At 30.7% G+C, this 19,660-nt stretch overlaps 1 protein-coding gene across 3 annotated transcripts in view; it reads right to left on the bottom strand.

Annotated features, from left to right (window-relative positions):
- Positions 1 to 618: 618 nt before the first annotated feature.
- LOC128863513 (protein bunched, class 1/class 3/D/E isoforms-like) overlaps positions 619 to 19,660 on the bottom strand; it is a 168,144-nt gene continuing 149,102 nt past the window's right edge. For 2 of the 3 annotated variants that reach the window (XM_054102716.1, XM_054102717.1), the window contains exon 3: positions 619 to 3,361. In XM_054102716.1, coding sequence (XP_053958691.1) covers positions 2,885 to 3,361 — 477 coding nt within the window. In that variant the 3' untranslated portion in view covers positions 619 to 2,884. Of the gene's footprint in view, positions 3,362 to 12,984; positions 14,221 to 19,660 lie in introns of those variants that run through there. The other variant, XM_054102718.1, reaches the window with a different exon arrangement.

Here is a 19,660-nt window from a genome sequence, read left to right as displayed (position 1 = left end):
TTTCAATGCGTTCTGTATTTGTTTTGTTTTTTAAGGGTGATTATTTTAAATATTTTACATGCTTTTGTTGTTGGCTCCTTTACCCTTTCACTTTGACAATTTCGATATATATTTACAATAACAATTTGCTTTTGTATATAGCGCAATTTTTGATTTTTTGGACAAAATAATGATAAAGTTGGCTTAGCGCAATATTTTAGTTTGGTTTAAAAAAATATGTATTTCCTTTTATATTGAATGTTATTACAGTTTTTATCTTTTCTTTTGTAATTTAAGTGAATAATATGAATTAGGGAAATTTTTGATCCAAATTAACAAGTTGAGAAGCATTTGCATACCAAAAATTACAGCAATACGCACACACAAAAATGTAAGAAATTTGTTTGAAGGCAAAATTTAACGCATTGGTATGAAAAGAGTGAAGTTAAGTTCAATTTTAGTTGAGCTGATTTATGTTTTTTTTTTTCAAAAAATCTCTTGCTAGTTTCAAAGCTCTTCTTGCATTGATTATTATTGTAAAGTGAAAGAAATTAAGTTAAAAATGTGAGGCACTTAAACACTGTGCTGCGCCTGCAAACCCCTCAGCTACGTATTTACAAGCAATACCAAAAAATTCCATTTTAAGTGGTTTCAGCTCAAACTAAAGTATGTTGTTTTTTTTTTGTATCAAACAAATTTTGCTACGCGGCTTCATTTGTGTGTGCATATGCTTCTTTTTAGTGTTTTTTGTTTTGCAAATTTATCATATTATTTATCTGCGGCTTTACCCACTGCTGGTTTTGCGTTTTTCCTTACTCTCCCCATGCTAATATTTAATTCTTTTGTCTTTTGTTTTTTAACTTGAAATTCTTTTTATTTCAACTTCAAGTTTACGCTCTTCATGTTGTACATTTTCTATTTTTGCATTTTGGAGAGCAAACATTTTTGCAAATTTTGTATTTTTTACGCGGAAATTCTACTCGCTCACTTGCAAGTATGTTTTGCATGCAATTTGTATTTTTCTATGTGTATTTTTTGCAATGTTTTACAATCGTTCATTTTCCTGATGCATTTTCTTTAGATAACATTTCGCTTAGCGCTTATAGTTTATTTCAATCCTTCTTTTCACAAACCATATTCTAATTTCTATTTTCTCAAATACATATATTACATGCAATAGCTTTGTTGTTGTTGTTATTGTTATTAATAATATAATACAAAATTTTGCTTTTGAGTTTCGATGAGTCCCATCATTTTCTCATTCGCTCTGAGTTGTAATCATTATTTGGCAAATTACAATTTTTATATAATTTTGCGCTATTCAAGTGTCAGTGAAAAGTTAAAACCTAAGGACAGAGAAATCTTAAAGACAGAAAAAAATGTATATATGTATTTAACCTTATGGCAAAGCGAAAACAAAAACGCTACAAATGATTTGAACATTTTTTCTTTCGCACAAGCACAGTTAGGTGTGCAACAATGCAACGCTTCAGTTCGGCTGATATTCTGCTTTCGATGCGCGCAGCCCTACAACATTTCTGGTTTATGTTTTGTTAGTACTTCCGTTTGCTTGTTGCCGTTCTTCTACTTGGTCTACTTCTTCTAAATTATCTCTTTTGCAAATGTCCAATTTTTGCATTTTCTCTATTTGTCCCCGCTAGTTGCACTCTTGCTGTACTTGTGGGTTTTTGTTTTAAAATTTATTTATTTTCTTCTCTCAATTTTATAATACCTCTTTGTTGTGTTTGAAATTATAAAAAAATTGAGTTATATCACATTTTATATGATTATTCATCAGCTTTCTGTTTGCAGTTTGTACGCATTGGGTCAACACGCTGCAGAGTGTTGAGTGCATGCGAAATTTACACGTATTTATACTCTGGGTGTAAGCCGCTAACGTAATGACCCTTGGTACATGCATGCGGCAGTGTACATCAAACAGCGTGTAAACTTGTATGTCAACATTGATGTTGCGCCGTAATAACACAACATGTTGCCAGCAACATACAGTGCCGATGGGCGCAGCAACATAGCCACAAATTTACCGAACTGTTTGAAGCCGCTCAGTGTGTGTGTGTGTTTACACTTATTTATTTATTTATTTTTTGAAGTTGTTGAGTTGTGGATTTTTCGTGTGTGCGTGTGCGTGTTGTGATGTGTTGTTGTTTGCAGCGCGAACGTTTGAAAATAAATGTTTTTTCGGTTTTAGGTGAACGAGTATCTGCATTGTCTTTTCTGGTATAGTTTATAAAACTATAAAGCGCAAGTTGCGCGGCTTGTAATGTTTGCAGTTTTGAGAAAATCTTCATGTACATATAATCGAAAAATTCTTGTATCTTTCTTGTAAAAAAATATATATATGTGTATAAAATAATGCAACTTTAACAAAGCTGCTCTAAACCATAACAACGCTGGCGCTATTCCTCATTTCTCAAAAGCCGCAAACATTTTTAAAGCAAGTGCCTTTTACATACATTTTTTTAATTTGTTTCATAGTAATGAAAATCTATTTTTTTTTTTTGTTCAACATAAAATTCAAATTTGTGAATTTCTTTGTTGCAATATTTAACATTTACTTCAAACCCTCCTTAATTCTTAAAAAAAAAAAAGATTCTCATTCGCGATACCATTTTTGGCTTTTTTATTTTTAATACTCGCCCCTTCACGCTTTTTCAACGCTTAAACAACACAATCGCTTCCAACATTTCACACATTCGCGCGCACAGTTCCCAACCGCCTCGCACAGCAACTGCACAACACATTAATACCATCAACATCCACCAACATCATCATTTTATGTAACTCCAACTAGCCAAACTGGTGCTTCGAAAGTTTTTTGTTTTGCTTTTAACGCTACGCCTCGCTTTAACTAAGCTGCATCAATAAACGCTTCAGCATGTGGCGTTTAAGAGGAAGGCAATGGACCATTTGTGGTGGCCGCCGCATTTTCGGTGCCATTGCTGGCCGCTGCTGTTGCTGATGCTGCCGTTGCTGTTGTCTCGGCCGCTGGACTGGCATCGTTGCTCTCGTTAGCTGCAGCAGTGGTTGGTGTGCCAGCCTGCTGGGGTTGCTGTTGCTGTTGCGGCTGCGGTTGTGGCGCTGCGGCAATCATATTGGTCGCCGTTGTGGCATTTGCATTGCCTGCTGTGATCGCTGCTGTTGCTCCAGTACTGCCATTGCTATTGCTGGTGGTGTTGCTACCAGCGATCTGAAGTTGAGTCTGCATTTGCAATTGCTGCAATGTCTCCTGCGACATATTCGCCTTCAGTATCGTATTCTCAACTTCAAGTTGATTGATCTTATCCATTAGCTCGGAAATTTTCTCCTTGAGTACTTCAACTTCCTCGCGAACAGCTATCATAAGATGGGATTTGACCAGATCCTGTGGAAAAGTGAGAGAAAAAGGAATGTATAGAATAAATTAGTGAGTGTCGAATTGCGTTTATATACTCGTACATACATTTTTATATATGAAACTATATATATATATAAATATTACTATACTATGCAAATATTATATATATAAATAAATAAATACGCGAGTCAATTGTTGAACAAATATTTAATTTTTCTATAATTTTATATGCTTACATATTAAATATGTCTGTAAGTATAACCTCAATAAATAGCCAAAAGTTTGCCTACAAATTTCTCATAATTTTTTGACTTTAGTATTTTTGCCTTCTTCTCCCAAATCACACGTGCTTCATAATTTCAAAAATCAATATTTCCCAAATGAGGCGCGTGTAAACACAGCGACAACACAACAAACATTTCCACGAGGTAAATAAAAAATATTTGCCACAATATTTATGTGCTCATATATGTATGTATGTACCACTATTGATGTAGTGGTAGAATTTTGCAAGCTTCGCACAACTCTATCGTAAATATTTGCCTACAAATGTTAAATTTTGTTTTCCCAAGAAGCCACGAACGGAATTTGCTTTTCAGCTAGTGTTTTCTCAGCGATAAGGAATGATAAGATAAGTATTAATTTTGGATAACATGAAAGTAGAAAAACAGTTGTGGTCAATCGGCAAAATGTTGAGCAATTTTGGCTATTTTTCTTTCGTTTTGTCGCTTTTTTCTTAAAAAAGTAAGCTCGTTATACATATGTATAAGATATTCAAATTTTAAACTTTGTAATACAAAAATTGTAAAAGTTCAAACATTTTCACCAAAATTTCCTTTTTATTCAGAATTCATAGACAAAATTTGGAAACGCAGTTTTATAAAACCAATAAATGTTCGTGATTTCGTGAGCCACTTTATATATGCACTTTATTGCACTAAAATTCAATGGGCTACAACCCTGCATACTCTAAATTTTGTTAAAATTCTGATAAAAAAGTTTGAAATTTTGATATTTTAAATTTTTTTCCAAAGCAAAAGGCTGGATTTAAGTGGTTTTTGTAGGAAAATGAACTATATTTTTATAAAAAGTAAAGTTTTTCCTAATTTGCAAAAAGTGTAAAGCTTGGGTTTAATTGGTTCTTGTATTAAATTAAACTAAATTATATTTGAATTATTAAAAAAATATAGTAAAACTGGTGAAAATGTTGCTGCCTGAATTACTTGAGCACAAAGATAGATGTACATATATATGCATATTCTTCAAAAATATAAAAAAATTCCTAAAAAAAATGTTAAATTACGGACTAACAATTTTTCAGTTATTTTTTAACGCAAAGGATTTTAATCTCATACAATATTAAAATTATCCTGCCGCGTTTGCAAAAACTTATTTATAGCTTTTTCTTTACATAATTTCTCAGTCTTTTCTGTATGCATGCACATACATATATATGTATGTATGTATGCTAAATGAACTTTTTCATCACAATCCAGCTGCGCTGAGTATGAAAAACAAAAGAATCTCATAAATGCATAGAAGAAGATGCAGATAAGAATCGCTTTCATAACTATATTTATCTGATGTTGCTGCATGTATGTGCATATGTTTGTATGACGAGGGTGAACATTATTATTATTAGTTGCTAGAGTGCTGGCTTTGGGCGCATGGTGTTGCACGAGGGTGAATACAGAAGAACTTAATCGAAAATATAAATAAAAACTCGCGAAAAAAAATCAATAAAAAAAAATGAAAAAATAAGATAAAATAAAGTGGAGTATAAAATATAAAAAATGTAAACCAAATTTAATCAAAATAAATCAGATTGTGGAAATAATTATAATTAAATAAAAGGTAAATAAAAATTAGAAAATAAAATAAAATGGAACATAAAATAAAAATAAAATTAAATAAAATTTAATTAAACTAAATTCGGTACCAAAAATAATTATACTTAAATAAAGGAAAAATTAAAAATTAAAAAAATAAAATAAAATGGAACATAAAATAAAAAAATTAAACAAAATTAAATTCGGCGGCAAAAACAATTATAAATAAATAAAAAATAATAAAATAAAAATAAATATAATTAAGTATAAAATAATTAATCATTTTTGCGACCTACAAAACCACTACTTTTCCACATCTTTTCAGAAAATCGCATTTCTTCGTTTATTAGTGAACAATGCACATTTTCCTGTGCTAGAAAAATAGTAGGAAGTGGAAGTAAAATATGAGCAGTAGCAAAATTCTTACTTAAAAATATTCAGAATGAAATGTTTTCTAAGCTATAAACAACCACAAAACAAGCGTTCAACAGCAATATAGGAGGTTATCGTAGAAAAAAAATTATTGTGACGAGTTTTACAGAGCAAGAAGAAAAAAATCAAAAATGGGTTTTCAGTTATATTTCATATAGCGCCAACCAAGGTCGAATATAGTTTAATGATTTTCCAAGAAAAATCAAATAAATTGCGGAAAAACCAGTTGTAATAAAAATGATGTCTGACTGGCGCATATGGTCACTTTCGTGTGAGTAACAACGGAGAGTTCATACGTACAACGGCATATCACACTAAATACGGGAGCAAAAAAATAAATGAAAAATACCAACAAAAAATGAACGTCACGCCACCCAAAAAGTGATTCATTTGTGCTGTGGTCGTAATGCTTAGGCATCAGCGCTGTTCATTCACTGTCAGGCAACCAAAAACAACACCTTAGCATATACATACATATGCAATCACGCAATAGTAGCGAACTACCGACGACAAGAACAGAACAACGTTCTGTTAACAGGCCAACATTCAGAACTGCAACGTCAATAATATATTTGTATGTATGCATGTAATTTCCTCGGAATACGTAAATATGTTGGCAAAAGTTATTGAAACACGTGGCACGTATCATTTAAACTCAGCTCCATGCCAAATAAACTAGAACACGAACGAAAAGTTCATAGTGTCTTTTTCTGAAATTGTATTTTTGCTACACAGCAATCTGTTATTTTTGTAGTATTTACGGTATGGACGGGTAGTGTGAGTACTCAAAATCGGACCAGTGGGACACTTAAAGCAATATGACAATCACTAAAGTGAGCTACAAGAAATGCGTGTAAGTTAGGGCAGAGAAAGCTGTGTGGGTGTTGTTCAAGAGAGACATGCATATATGCATGTATGCATGTGCGCTCCTGCACATATAATAGTTGTGCGGCTACTTGATTACAGCACATAGTATTTGCACATGTGCCGATAATTATGAGAAAATTGTGCGGTAAACGAGGGTGGCATATTTGAAATCCACACGTAATAGACGTTAGTGTAGCACAGAGCAAAAAAAGTGGTGAAGGTGGGTAGAAACAAAAAATCAATTTGGTAGTGGTACTTTATGACTATGGGAAGGAAAAACAAAAGCTTAGCCCTAATTAAGACAATTACTTGTCTTCTAACAAGACAAGCAGATAAAAAAGAAAGAGCACTAAAAATATGTGTCAATGGTCTTGTTGTTTTTTGTTTGGTTTTAAGTGGGTCAATATTAGCAGAAAAGAAAATATTATTGCTTGGATATTAAGTGCATCGTGGCCTTTCATGTTTCTAGAGAAAGAAGACAAATGAAAAATTATGAAATTTTAGCACACACAGCAGCTGGTTATGTCTGTAGCTAAAAAAAAATTAAAAAGTTATAGATAATACAATATAATTAGCTCCATTTTTTAGTGTTTAGGGAAAATTTTACTTGTTTTTAATTTATGAGAAAAATAAAATAAAAATAATTGCTGAGTAAAAAGAAAACTGATTAAGCAGCAATCCTATAGTTTCAGGCGCATACGATATTTTTCCTCTATAAGGAAGAACGTCATAACCTTAAAAAAATTGCCTAGATAACACAAAAAAAAGTCTACAAAAACCGAAAGTTTGATAGTTAACGGTATACCATATATTACTTGCTGATAATACAGGTATTTTTCATATTAATTCTCTTTTCTCTTACAGATATGTACTTATACATACAATAACAAAAAGCTGCACTGTCTGCGTTTGCCTCGAATAGAACGCTGCTAAAAGTCAATGTGCGCTTAATGCGGTACATTCTCTTCTGCCATGATCTGTGCGAACAATTTTGGCATGACCGCATTTTATTTGCATAAATATGTATGTGGTATTTGCAAAAACAAAAAAATGAATAATAAACAAAATACTTGCACTCTTAATAGACAGTCCATTTTTTATTTGCCAAGGTCTGAGAATGTTTGTTGAAAGACATGTATGTACGAGTACATAAAGCCAAATAAACACGTGCCGAACTTTACGGAATAGAAACTTAATTTTGTGGAATGTTGAGATATTTGTATGTACATGTATGTGTACATGTATTATTTAAATAAAAATAAATTTAGGCTGCATTCATAAAATTTGGGTATTTATTGATATGAGGTATACACCTCGAGTGTGGCAGATAATATCGAAAAAACAGCATAATAATTTTGGCATTCAATTTGTAAAGATGTAAGAGGCGTTAAAACATACTAAAAATGTTTTCCCAACAGCGCTTGACGCTTCGTAGGTGACGGCAAACAAAAACAAAACTTTGCGGGATAACATCAAGTTGTACAATTTAAAGGAATTTATATTCATTGCACTTAATTCAAAGATTTTTTCGCTAATTCAAAGTTAATAATTTCATGCTTCGATAGCGAACCTTAAAAATTTTGGCTCACACCCAAAACTATTAATACCTGAGTTCCCTACTAATATACAAGTATGTCTTCCACTATTGTGTCTGTCGAGAGATGAGAGACTAAATTTTTTGTTTCGAAAACAAGATTTTGCATCGCAAGAAAAAATCAGCAACAGTTGAATTCGTGATTATTACCCGGTCAGGCGACATATCACAAACAAATATAATATGACTAATCTTGTGTTGAAAACATCAAATAATTTTCTTAGCGAAAATGTTGGCGTTTGAGAGCTGAAAATATTGCGAATTGAAAATTTTTATAAAAACGCAATAGACTGCGATAAATATAAAAATAAGCTTGTGGAATGATATATGTAATATTTGCGAAAGTCCACACAATTTTAAAAGTATCGTAATCTATTTGTTATTAATTTTTATTTTAATTTGATATCTCGAACTCGTCAAATTCAAATGTTATGCGCAGAACAACAAAATGATAATAAAAAGTTTTAAAGAAATTGATAAAAACAACACAAGTGACAAGTGAGAATGACGTGGCAAGGCCGTGGGATAGGTGCGCACTTAAATGGACTTTGTAAGATAAAATCGACATGATTACGGTTGATAACAGCAGACAGTCGAAAATCTAACATAAAAATGTTAATCAACAGCATTTATGCAGGCAGCTGAGTAAGTAATTGCCTATTTACTACAGAAAGGAGATCAAAGCACATTCGCATACATACATATGTATATACGTGTGCCTTGCACTCAAACCTGAAAAGGTGTAGTTTGCATTTTAGATTTGCAAAGGAAAACTTTTAAAATGTAAACAAATACGTAAGACACTACAATACAAATTGCATTCTGCTATTTCTTTTTTTTCGCTCGAAAATCTACCAAATTTATGGTATTTTGCTACAAGGCGCCAGTGAGCCGAAGAAATCGCGTCTATAAAAAAATTTAGCACGCGCCAAAAAATGTACTTATACAAAAACAGGTTTTGCAAGATATGCCACAAATTACTATAGAAAGAGGAATTCGAAGTACAAGTGCTGCGCTTTTATCGTTTTTCTTTCAACTGCCAATCGCCAAAACAAAATAAAGTTATTTAAATATAATTGATAAGCTGCAGTCGTACAAAATAAAATCGTGCCAACTCAAAGGAAAATAAATAAACCAAAAAACCTGTTTACAAATATAATAATAAAACAGAATGAATAGTATACGATGACATATACATACGCACATACATGCGAGTAATTGGCGCATACATCTTATTGATGATAGTAGGCGCAAAAAACCCTACAGAAAATAAAAAATTGAGGTATAAAAAATATGTGAGACAGAAAAAAAAACATTCAAATAAATGAAAAAATACAAGTCCAGATAAAAGGAGCAAAGGAAATAATAAAAAAAAAAACAAAAAAAAATGTTAAAATGCGCGAGAAGTCGAACATATTTTGAATACAATATCAGTAAAAAGAGTGAAGAAAAAAAAAACAAAAAAAAAAAAAAAATAGTTGGAAATATGATCATAACAATACGCAACTTGTTAATCAGGTAGTTAAAAGCGAGTAAAAAGCGAATTGGCGAATAAAAATGTAGATATGGATATACATGGCTATACTTTTATGCACGTGTATATACAAGAGCAGCATAAGAAGTGCCAAAAATAGGTATGTAAGCAACTAATAAAGTTAAGAGCTAAACAAGTGCTGAGTTTATGGTAAGTATAGCTATTTGGCTTCTTACTTTAAATGTGCTGGATATTTTTTTTTTTTTTTATAATACCTTTGCTTTGTTTCTTTATCGATTTAAGATACTGAAAAACCAAATACCTTATTTTAATATTATACTTCCAAAGCGGTCAGGCTCATTTTATTTGAGATTCTTTGAAAGTAAATCTAGAAATACGACAACACAATTGAGTAGTGCTGGAATTTGATCAATATATGCAAGTGTACTGATATTATCAGAAAATGTATTATTGCTTCAAACACAATTTAAGTGCATATATGCGAGAGACCAAAATTTTTTACGAACAGTTAAAGAAATTTTTTTGAAGTACTAGTAATTTATCTGCTCAATGATTTGTGCAGAGAGATATTTTTTTTAAGTAGTTTTTCTTAAAAATGTCGTCCACAAGTATGTATATATTATCAAAGAAACAAATTTGGACTTTGTTATTTAATTTAGTTAATGAAAATGTATGCCCCATATACAACTAATGAGGAAACTAAAAAAAGCACAATAGCTATATTATTTGCTAAAAAATAAGGAATAAATCGCTACCTTTTTCAATTTGACTAATTATATTGGATAATAAAAAAAATGTATATTATTTTACATGAAACTGTTAACTGCGCCTATTACAGCCGCCTAACAACAACTCAGCAATCACTTTCACAAGTCCTTAAAGTCAATTATGCACTTTTCTATTCTACACAGCGATCAACAATTAACTGGATTAACGTTTTTGTGTGGCATGAAAAATGTGTACAGTCTAGACAACATAGCGACGAAAAGATCAAACAAATTACAACAAATAGAACGAGAATGGAGTCAATGCTAATGGCTAATAGACTTGGAGACAGTTAGGCGCAAAAGCTTTAAACTATGCTGTATTCTAAATTGCAAATTTATTTGTAGGCGTACGTGCGCGCAATAATTGCTGCTACACACCTATTTACTCTCCACATACTCGTCTATTCAAGTAATAAAATGTACACAGCTGCTAAGGTGACAAGTGGATCTAAAGGCAATTCTAGATACAGCTGACTTAATAAGCCTAATGGCATAGGCTATACACACGGGCTATACTATTCCCCCACTAACATTGCTACAATTCACTTTGACCTTCGCACACACACTTATTGCAAGCGAATCTGTCGCGCCGCGTCTCAACGCGCAAGCTCTTGGCATGCGTGCGGGTGCATTTTTATTTTTATTATTTTTTATTTCTTTGGCATTGCCATCATTCTCGCCGACGACGCCGCCAGCGCTTGAGATTATCGACATCGGAGGCGATAGCGCGCAAATTGAGGACAGAGCCATGGTGATATTTTTGTGTTTGCCATTCACCCAGCGCGAACTGGTTGATTACATGCATGTATTTCCGATCTTTGGTATACATCAGCTTCGCCATTGCCCAGTCCCATATACGGTTGGGGCGCGATCAGTGTTTGGTTATCTGTCGAATGCATTTCTATGCGTTACGCGCTTGTATAGCGAGAATTCTTGCACGCCGACGGCGACTACAATGACGTGGGAGTGGTTGGTTTTTGGCTCTCAGATAAATAGCCCAGAAGAAGATGTCGCCTTTTAGCAGATAAATGTAACAAAGGAAATATGGCGAGTATTTCAGCTGTGTGCGTATTTATGTACGAGTATGCATGAATGCATTCGGCTTTGTGTGAAAGCGTGGGGCTGCAAGAGTTTTGGCCTAAGCGCTGTCCCAGATTTGTACTATACACGAAACTGTTTGCTGCCCTTATTAGAGGCTTGTTCTTTTATTTGGTTGCTGTAAGCAAAATTTACATTTACATCTCTTTAAAAAAAATTTTATAAATTGTAAAACAGTCGAGCATTCAATTTTGAAGTGAAATTAAAAAGTATTAATAATCAATCTTTTTCCACAAAAAATTGTCCCCTCTTTATCGAGTTTGTCAACTTTTGCGCAACATTGCTGCAGTGGCGTTTGTTTGTGTCAAAGCTGAATGCTTTTAAATCCCTGCATGCAATCAGTCATTTGGGTGACTCAGCTATCGATTGAAAATACGACAATTGAAGCGATATACGACACGGGAAATAATAAAAAAATTTGTATTTGTGTCAAATTTGGAAAAAGAAAAAGTTGGTTGAAGCTCAGCAATTCATTTGTGAGAAAGCAATTTGAACAAATATTCTTAAAGCAAAGTGTTTTTTATAATCTGATTATTAGAAATCTATTAAAAAATGTGTAAGTAATTCCATTTCAAAAATTTTAATGCAGTGCCAATTATCATTAAGATGAATGAAAAAATAATTATGAAGTAAAATATTTCCAAAAGAAATTTTTTTTTTTAAGATAAAATAGTTTTCTGTATCGAGTTTTAGATATTTTTGCGTTCAGAGAAGCAAAACTGCTGGAATCAACGGTGCAACTGAATTTTTTTTTTAAGAAATATTACTCTCAAACTAATAATTTTAAGATCATGTAATTTTTTTATAAAAATTTTTGTTGTTTAATAGACTTTTCACACCCAAACTAATGATTTCAGGATATTTTAAAACTATTTTTTGTAAATTTTTTTTAAGGTTTATTGTTTAATAGGTATTTGCTGCTGAAATTCCACGTTTCACTGCATCTACTCTCATTTTAACCGAAATAAATCGATCTTTTTTATATGCATACATACATGCATACAAATGTACTATGCTAGTGGCAAGTTAATTCCTTTCAGCTGAATCAATTCATATTGCAAGCGCTTCAAAAATATTGTAAGGAACTTTTTCTAGTGCGCATAAATATAAAATGTATATTTTCATGCAGAAATTTAGGTGGCTTTACAATGAAAATATCTCGTATGATTTTCGGATTATGCATGAATACGATACTTTTCTGCGCTATTCTGATTATTTTCTATGCTCTATTTAAAAAAAAAAAAAAATTATGCTCTATTTAAAAAGAAAATTATATTTTTTATGCTCTATTCCGCAAAACATAAAAGTTCATTTTTATGTCCTCCAATATTGAACAAATTTTTATTTTTTTATTCTCTATTATGAAAATTAAAACATCAATTTCTAATATCCACTTTTTTATCGCCCACAAACATTAGTTTCTTCCAGAAAATTCGTTTTATAACTTTTTACTAAATACTCTGAGATATTTCTGCGATTTTTATCTCTTACTACACAAAATCATAATTTTCTCACTTTTTCTGCTAAGTACATACATATTTCTTTCCATTCATAAAGCAGAAACTTACTTTTGCATTGGGTACCATTACATAGCAAGGGCTGTCTTGTCCCTTTTGCCAAATTTCGTATAGCCAGTTTTCAGGTTGACGCATCGACATGGTGCCCATCATTTTTTCTGAGTTGCGCGTGTTGCTTGTTTTACTTTTTACTTGACAAGTTTTTCCTTGTTATATGTATGCTTCGTTTTTGTCTTAGTAGCGGTACTCTCCGCCTAAACTTTTTTATATGATTTAATTTGGGTGTGTGTGATATGTGTTTGAGTATCGTCTCTTATCGCTTTTTTATGAGCGCTAGTTTCAGTTTCGAAATTATATAACAATTTCACAGCTTTAAAAAATTTTTCCTTAGTGAACTCTAAGAAATTACACGATTTTCTTGACGTAAAAAAGAGCTTTTTTTATTTATCACGTTTAGCAAATAGTTTTGCTGCAAGTTATGCTCTGTTAATTTTGCTTTATATTTAATATAATCTCAGCAGATTTTTGGTGCTTAATTTCCTTTTACTTTTGTTTTTTAGAAAAGGCACACAGTCTTTTATAATTAGCTTCTTTAAATTTATTTTTTATAAATTGATTTTCTTGCTTTGCTTCCTTTGTTATAAATTTTTTTATATTTTATTAGTTACTTTATCAGCAGATCTTTTAAGGGTGTTGTTGGTTTTACAAAAGTTCAGCAATAACTGAATTTCATTTCAATGTTCAATAAATTGTATCTCTCTTTAGCCACTCGGCTATCTGGGCAGGCAACCTTTTTCAATGTACGCGATGTGTCGTCGGCGCCCGTAACGATAACGAGTTGTACTTGAACGAGTTGAAAAATGCACGATTGACGGAGCTTTTGCGTCACTTTTGTGTGTATTGGTGCGCGAATGTAAGCTTTTTGGTTTTGAGTATAAAATTTGTTCACTTTGAGTCTTTCTAATGAATTTGCTCTTGGAAGTTGGCTTTCATGCGCAAAATGTACAAAAGGTATTGTATAGCTTAAAACTGTACTTAGAAATTTTGGAAAATACTTTTGGTATTTAATGTTGTGATTTTTCAGAATTAATATAATTCTTAAATTCAGTCTTTTGACTTAAACAATATTTTACTTTAAAAAAGTTGTATTATTTGATTCAAATTGCTGTAATTGCTTTCTTTTTAATTTCACTTTTTGTTGTTGCAGTAGAAGCGTACTTTTGTTTAGCTTCGTGTAAGTTGTTTTTGGTAGCAAGTTTATATGGCGACTGAACGTCTGCCGGTTAATGTCGACACCTTTATATTGTATGGCAAACACCCGATTATCGACTCAAATGCCACACTCAATCACTCATTTGGTTGGTTGGTGGTTGGTGCGCATGTTTGTCAGAGTAATTTGAGTTTCTGGTATATGGTATGTAGCTCGTATTTCTATCGCTACCGCAACATGTGAACAACGAATGTCACAGCACACAGCCCGGTGCGACCAGGCCAAGCAGACCGACCAGTAGATACTTTCTGCGTATCTACAGATGAGAATGTGTGCATGCAGATAATGCAGGCATTTTTGTATCTGCAATCGATTTTTGTGCTTGTATTTGTGAGAGTATGCGCACATTTCCCACTCAAATTAGTAACTTGCGTACGTCTGAGTATGCACAAAATTGAGTGAGTCGCATAGAAAGCGGGTACTCAGACGAGCAGAAATGGGGTGAATACATACAGATTGGAATAAATGAAAAAGTATCTGCAAATATTTGATGTGCGTCTAAATAGTTGACTAAGTTTATGTTGTTTGCTACTTTTTGATAATAATTTATTGTGACTTTTTATGCACACATACACGCACAGAGATGTTTTTCATTTGATAATAAGAATTGTGAGCAACAAAGCGTGATAAAAATGGAAAAAAAAGTTTTGCAGTAACTAAATATATGAAAAATAAGGAAATAAAATCGGCTACGATTGCTATCTAAGTCGAATAAATGCATAGCTTCTATAGTCTTCCAATAAGAACGGATCGAAAATATTATTATCTCTTATTTGAAAGGCTCATTTTTGCATGCCATTATGTGCGACATCGTTTGTGGCTTTGCAGGGTGGGACGATTGGGCACCAGTGATTGATTCTTCCCTGATCGATGTCTATATGAATTGTTTTCCTGAATGTTCGTAATTTGTTTTCTATATAAGTATAGCTCATTGATTTTCTTCTATATAAAAAAATTGTTTTTACATACTCAAAACTACAATACAAACAAAAAAAAAAATTTAAAAAAATCAGTGGGACCTTTTAGCAACTTCAAACTTGTACTTTATTCACTAAAAATTAATGAACTGAAAAATTGCATACCAATTTTTTTCCAAAAACACTAATTTCTCTGCTCATATTATCGCTCCTAGAGCAAAATGGCAGAGATTCTAATTTAAACTGTGGAGTTTGCGAATTTTGCCTAATCTTTGTGTAAGATTTAAAATTTGGAATTATTTGGTGTTTGTTTAACAATGAACTAAACTTTTATAAAATATATATTGTATATGTATGGAAATGATTTTTTATAGTTAAATCAAATGTCGAGTTGAACACAAAAAATCTGGGCTTAACTCTAAAATCTTGAGTTCTAAAAAAATATTATGAATTTAAATACATTTTTAGAATAAAAACAAAAAATTAGGATATATAGTCCACAACCAAATGAAAGCTTCTTAATATTGTGATTAGTTTTGCCTATACATATACTATATATATACATACATACGTATATAATCAACATTTCTAAAACAAGAAAATCAATGTAACAATTTTCAAAACTAATCACAATATTGAGGTGTTTTCATTTGGTGAATTTATTATATTTAGATTCATAATATTTTTTTAAAACTCAAGATTTTAGAGTTAAGCACACATTTTTTGTGTTTAACTTGTTATTTGGTTTAACAGTAAAATCATCTTCATGGCTAAACACTTTGCATCTTTTTCCACTTGATTCTATAATTGGCGCATACACCCTATATTTTCCCTTCAATTTGTTTTCCTTTCATGATATTGTCGCAAAGCTTTGTGGGCCTGAGGCAGTCAGATATGAGTAAAGCGCTTGTTTGCCATTCGTTACCAGTAGAGAGGCGACCGCTATAGGTAAAACCGTTTTCCTGTGTCTCGAATCCGAGACCAACCGAATCTCGCACAAAACTGTCTTGACTACTTAACACAATAACGATATACGTCATTGTTTTGCAAAAAAAAAAAAAAACAATAAAAAAACATGCAAAAGCACAAAAAGAAACCAGTTAAAATACATAAAATAACAATAAAAGTGGAGCTATCATAAATCACGCTAAAGACAGATAAATGTATGTCTATATGTAAATGTAATGTGAGTTTGTGTGTGTATACGTATTTATGTAGCTCTGCCAAGCAAAGCAAAACGTCGTATATTAGCTGAATAAATACTAACAACGACTGGCTCTTAAGGAACCCCTTTGCGAAATAATTATGGCGTCATAAGTGATGAAGTTGAAGTGATGACGGACACTTTGAAAAATGTCGAAACAAATTTCAATTCAGCACCGATGATGCAATCTTTTAACTGCTAAACTCAAACCAGTATGTGAGGTAAGAAGAGCGATAAAAATTAAATTGAATTTTGAAATAATAATGAAAATTAGTTCATAGTTCAGGCTTGAGCATAATTAGAAGTGAATTGGAAAAGTTTCGCAAAAATATTAATAATTTTTAGGTAAATTCAATGCCGAAAATTTTATTTTTTTAAATGAAATCCCAAAATCTTTCGCTCTTTTTGAGTAAAAAAATTTTTTTTTATTATATTATATTTTTTAAAAAATAAAAAATGTATTCTTTTTTTTACGACATATTTCAAAAAAAAAAAAAAAAGTGTAATTGTGTATCCAACAAAAACAAACTGTGCATTGTTTTCTCATCGTTGCAACAAAAACAATAGTGTGTTTTTGCTAAAAAATTTTATAAAAAAGTTTTGTACAAAAATGTTTCTTTGTCATTTAAAAAAATACTCAACTTTATTTTATTCATTTATTATTTTTCATATTCGAAAAGTTATTGAAGTCCCACTGGGTTTAGCTTGACCTATAGTATAAATGCAAAAGATAAGAAAAAATCTGGGTTTTTCAAAAAAAAAAAAATTTCTGAAACAAATTTGAACAAAAAATATGTTTTACCCAAAAAATTAGTTTCAAATTTTATCTAAATAATAAGAAGAACCGAAAACATTTCACTTTAAAAAAATACATATATAAAAATTTTCAACATTGAATAAATCTCAAAGTTATTAAATTTTTCCGGCTAACTTCTTACTATTCTGAAGCCTACGAATGAACAAATCTTCAGAAAAATTTGCGAAAGATGTGAAAAATGTGAAAGAAAAATGTTGACAAAGATATTTCACTTTAAAAAATTAGCAAAATTTTAAACCTTGAACAATTGGCAATTTTTTTTTTTTTTCAAAATATTTATTATTTTATATTTTATTATAGTCAAGCCGACAAATGAATATTCAGAAAAAATTATGACAACGCCCAAAATGATTGAATAACTTCATATGGAATCGCTCTAATACATTTTTAATGCATATTTTTAGGGATGCAAATAGTCTTGTTAGAAGAATTTCTTAGTATATACCTACATATGTACATAGATATAAACCATTCCAAGTCTAAGTCTAGATATAAATCATTCTATGAAACAGAAGCGCTTTATAATCCTACAGTATTTTTTTATTCCATCAAGGTTTATTTTTTCCTTTATTTTATTATCAACGATATAAACCCACAAATCCTGCAAAAGAGCTTTCAACAACAACCACATACAAAAATGTGTATCTTCAAAGGTAACGAACTGTTCTTTACGACGCAAAAGGTTTACACGCGTAACGAACAAACTTGTTTCAATTTTTTTATTTTATCTTTTCGGAGTTGGGGGTGGCACGTTAACATTTTTTGCGCACTTGTTTGATGGCGGTAATTAGTTAAGTAGCTACATGCAACATGCCACATGCCACATGCGTTACTACGCATTTAGACTTTGAGAGTTCAAAGGTTCACTTAAAATGAAAGAAAATTCAAAGTAAAGGAAAAAATGCGTTCATATATTAGTTATAACTGAAACAGTTAAGTATTGAATCGAGAATAGTAAACTGAAGTCATCATTGTAATGAGTCATAAAAAATTACACATTTCTTTATTCTTTCGGAGCATGTGCGCGTAAATATGTAGCAATTATTGCCTTCTCATGAAAATATATAACAATTTTGTCTATTATAATATAGCAAAATGTACGGTAAAGTAAACGAAGTATTTGGACACCTTTATATCAATAAAAAGACGAACAAAAAATAATACAATCATTGCTATCTTCCTCTTGTCTTTAAAATGCAGATAATATATAATAAATTGAACTATAAAGTAGGGCGAAAGAAAAACGCTGGATTAGTCATAAAAATAAATGCGAGTTGTATATGTAGATAATTTTTTGCAAGTTATTTACACAGCCAAGTAAAAACATAGAACATCGCAGTGAGTTTTACATAAATCATATTTTTATAAAGTAAGTGACACAACATATTGATAAGTTTTGATTATATTTTTCTTGTAAATTGATATTAATTATATTTCGTTTAAAAAAAGAGGCTTCATTCTGCACGGTGGCGCAAAATTAATCACCCTATCGGAAGATTTATAATTTTTGAAATTGACGTCATATTTGAAACTTGTGAACTAGAAAACTACAGCATACAAACGGAGCAGCAATGGAGCGCGTAAAGATGAAAATATATTTTTTTATTTAGTAATACATTTTTTTTATTTCAAAATACTTTTTTTTATTTAGTAATAATTTTTTTTATTTCAAAATAAGTGTTTTTATTTAGTAAAACATTTTTTTGAATTCCAAAATTTTTTATTTTACTTAGTAATATATATTTTTTACTTAGTAATATATTTTTTTTATTTCAAAATATTTTTGTTTTTATTTAGTAATAAATTTTGTTTTATCTCAATGAAATGTTTTTGTATATAGTATTTGTATTTGTATATAATATTCAAATTATTAATTTTTATTCAAAAATAATTTTTTTTATTTAGTAATAAATTGCTTTTATTTAGTAATAAATTTCTTTATTTCAGAATATTTTTTTTATTTAGTAAAAAAGTTATTCATAAATTTAAGCTTAAAACTTTATGCACAATTTTGGAAAATTCGTCCAATTTCCATTAAATTTCAATTTTTTCAGAATTTTTATAAAAGTTTAGGGAATGCAGTTTTATAGCCCTTTTAATTCTAGTATAATAAACTGCAAGTTTGAAGTGGCTTAAAAAATGAAAAAAATGTATGCATACGATATACGGAGTAAATGCGCAACACCATCACTACCAAAAATCAACTAGAATGTTTTTTTAATTCTGATTTAAAAGTATGAACTTTTAATGAGCATGTGCCCAATTTTTATAAATATTGAGAAAGTTTGAAACTAATTTATTTATTAAATTTATTTTTAAATTTGAAACTAATTTATTTATTAATTTTTTTTTTTGGTAAACATAAATTTATTTTTATAAACAAATTTGTATAAAAAAAAAATTATTGAAATTAGAAACTAAATAAATAAATAACCAAAATTTGGCAATATGCAGTGTTATTATCATTTTATTTATCCTGATACGTAAATACATACATATACAAGTACATATTTTACCGT

Source organism: Anastrepha ludens, chromosome 5, assembly GCF_028408465.1.
Source record: "Anastrepha ludens isolate Willacy chromosome 5, idAnaLude1.1, whole genome shotgun sequence".
NCBI classification, from domain to species: Eukaryota; Metazoa; Arthropoda; class Insecta; order Diptera; family Tephritidae; genus Anastrepha; species Anastrepha ludens.
This window is presented reverse-complemented; position numbering and strand designations above follow the sequence as displayed.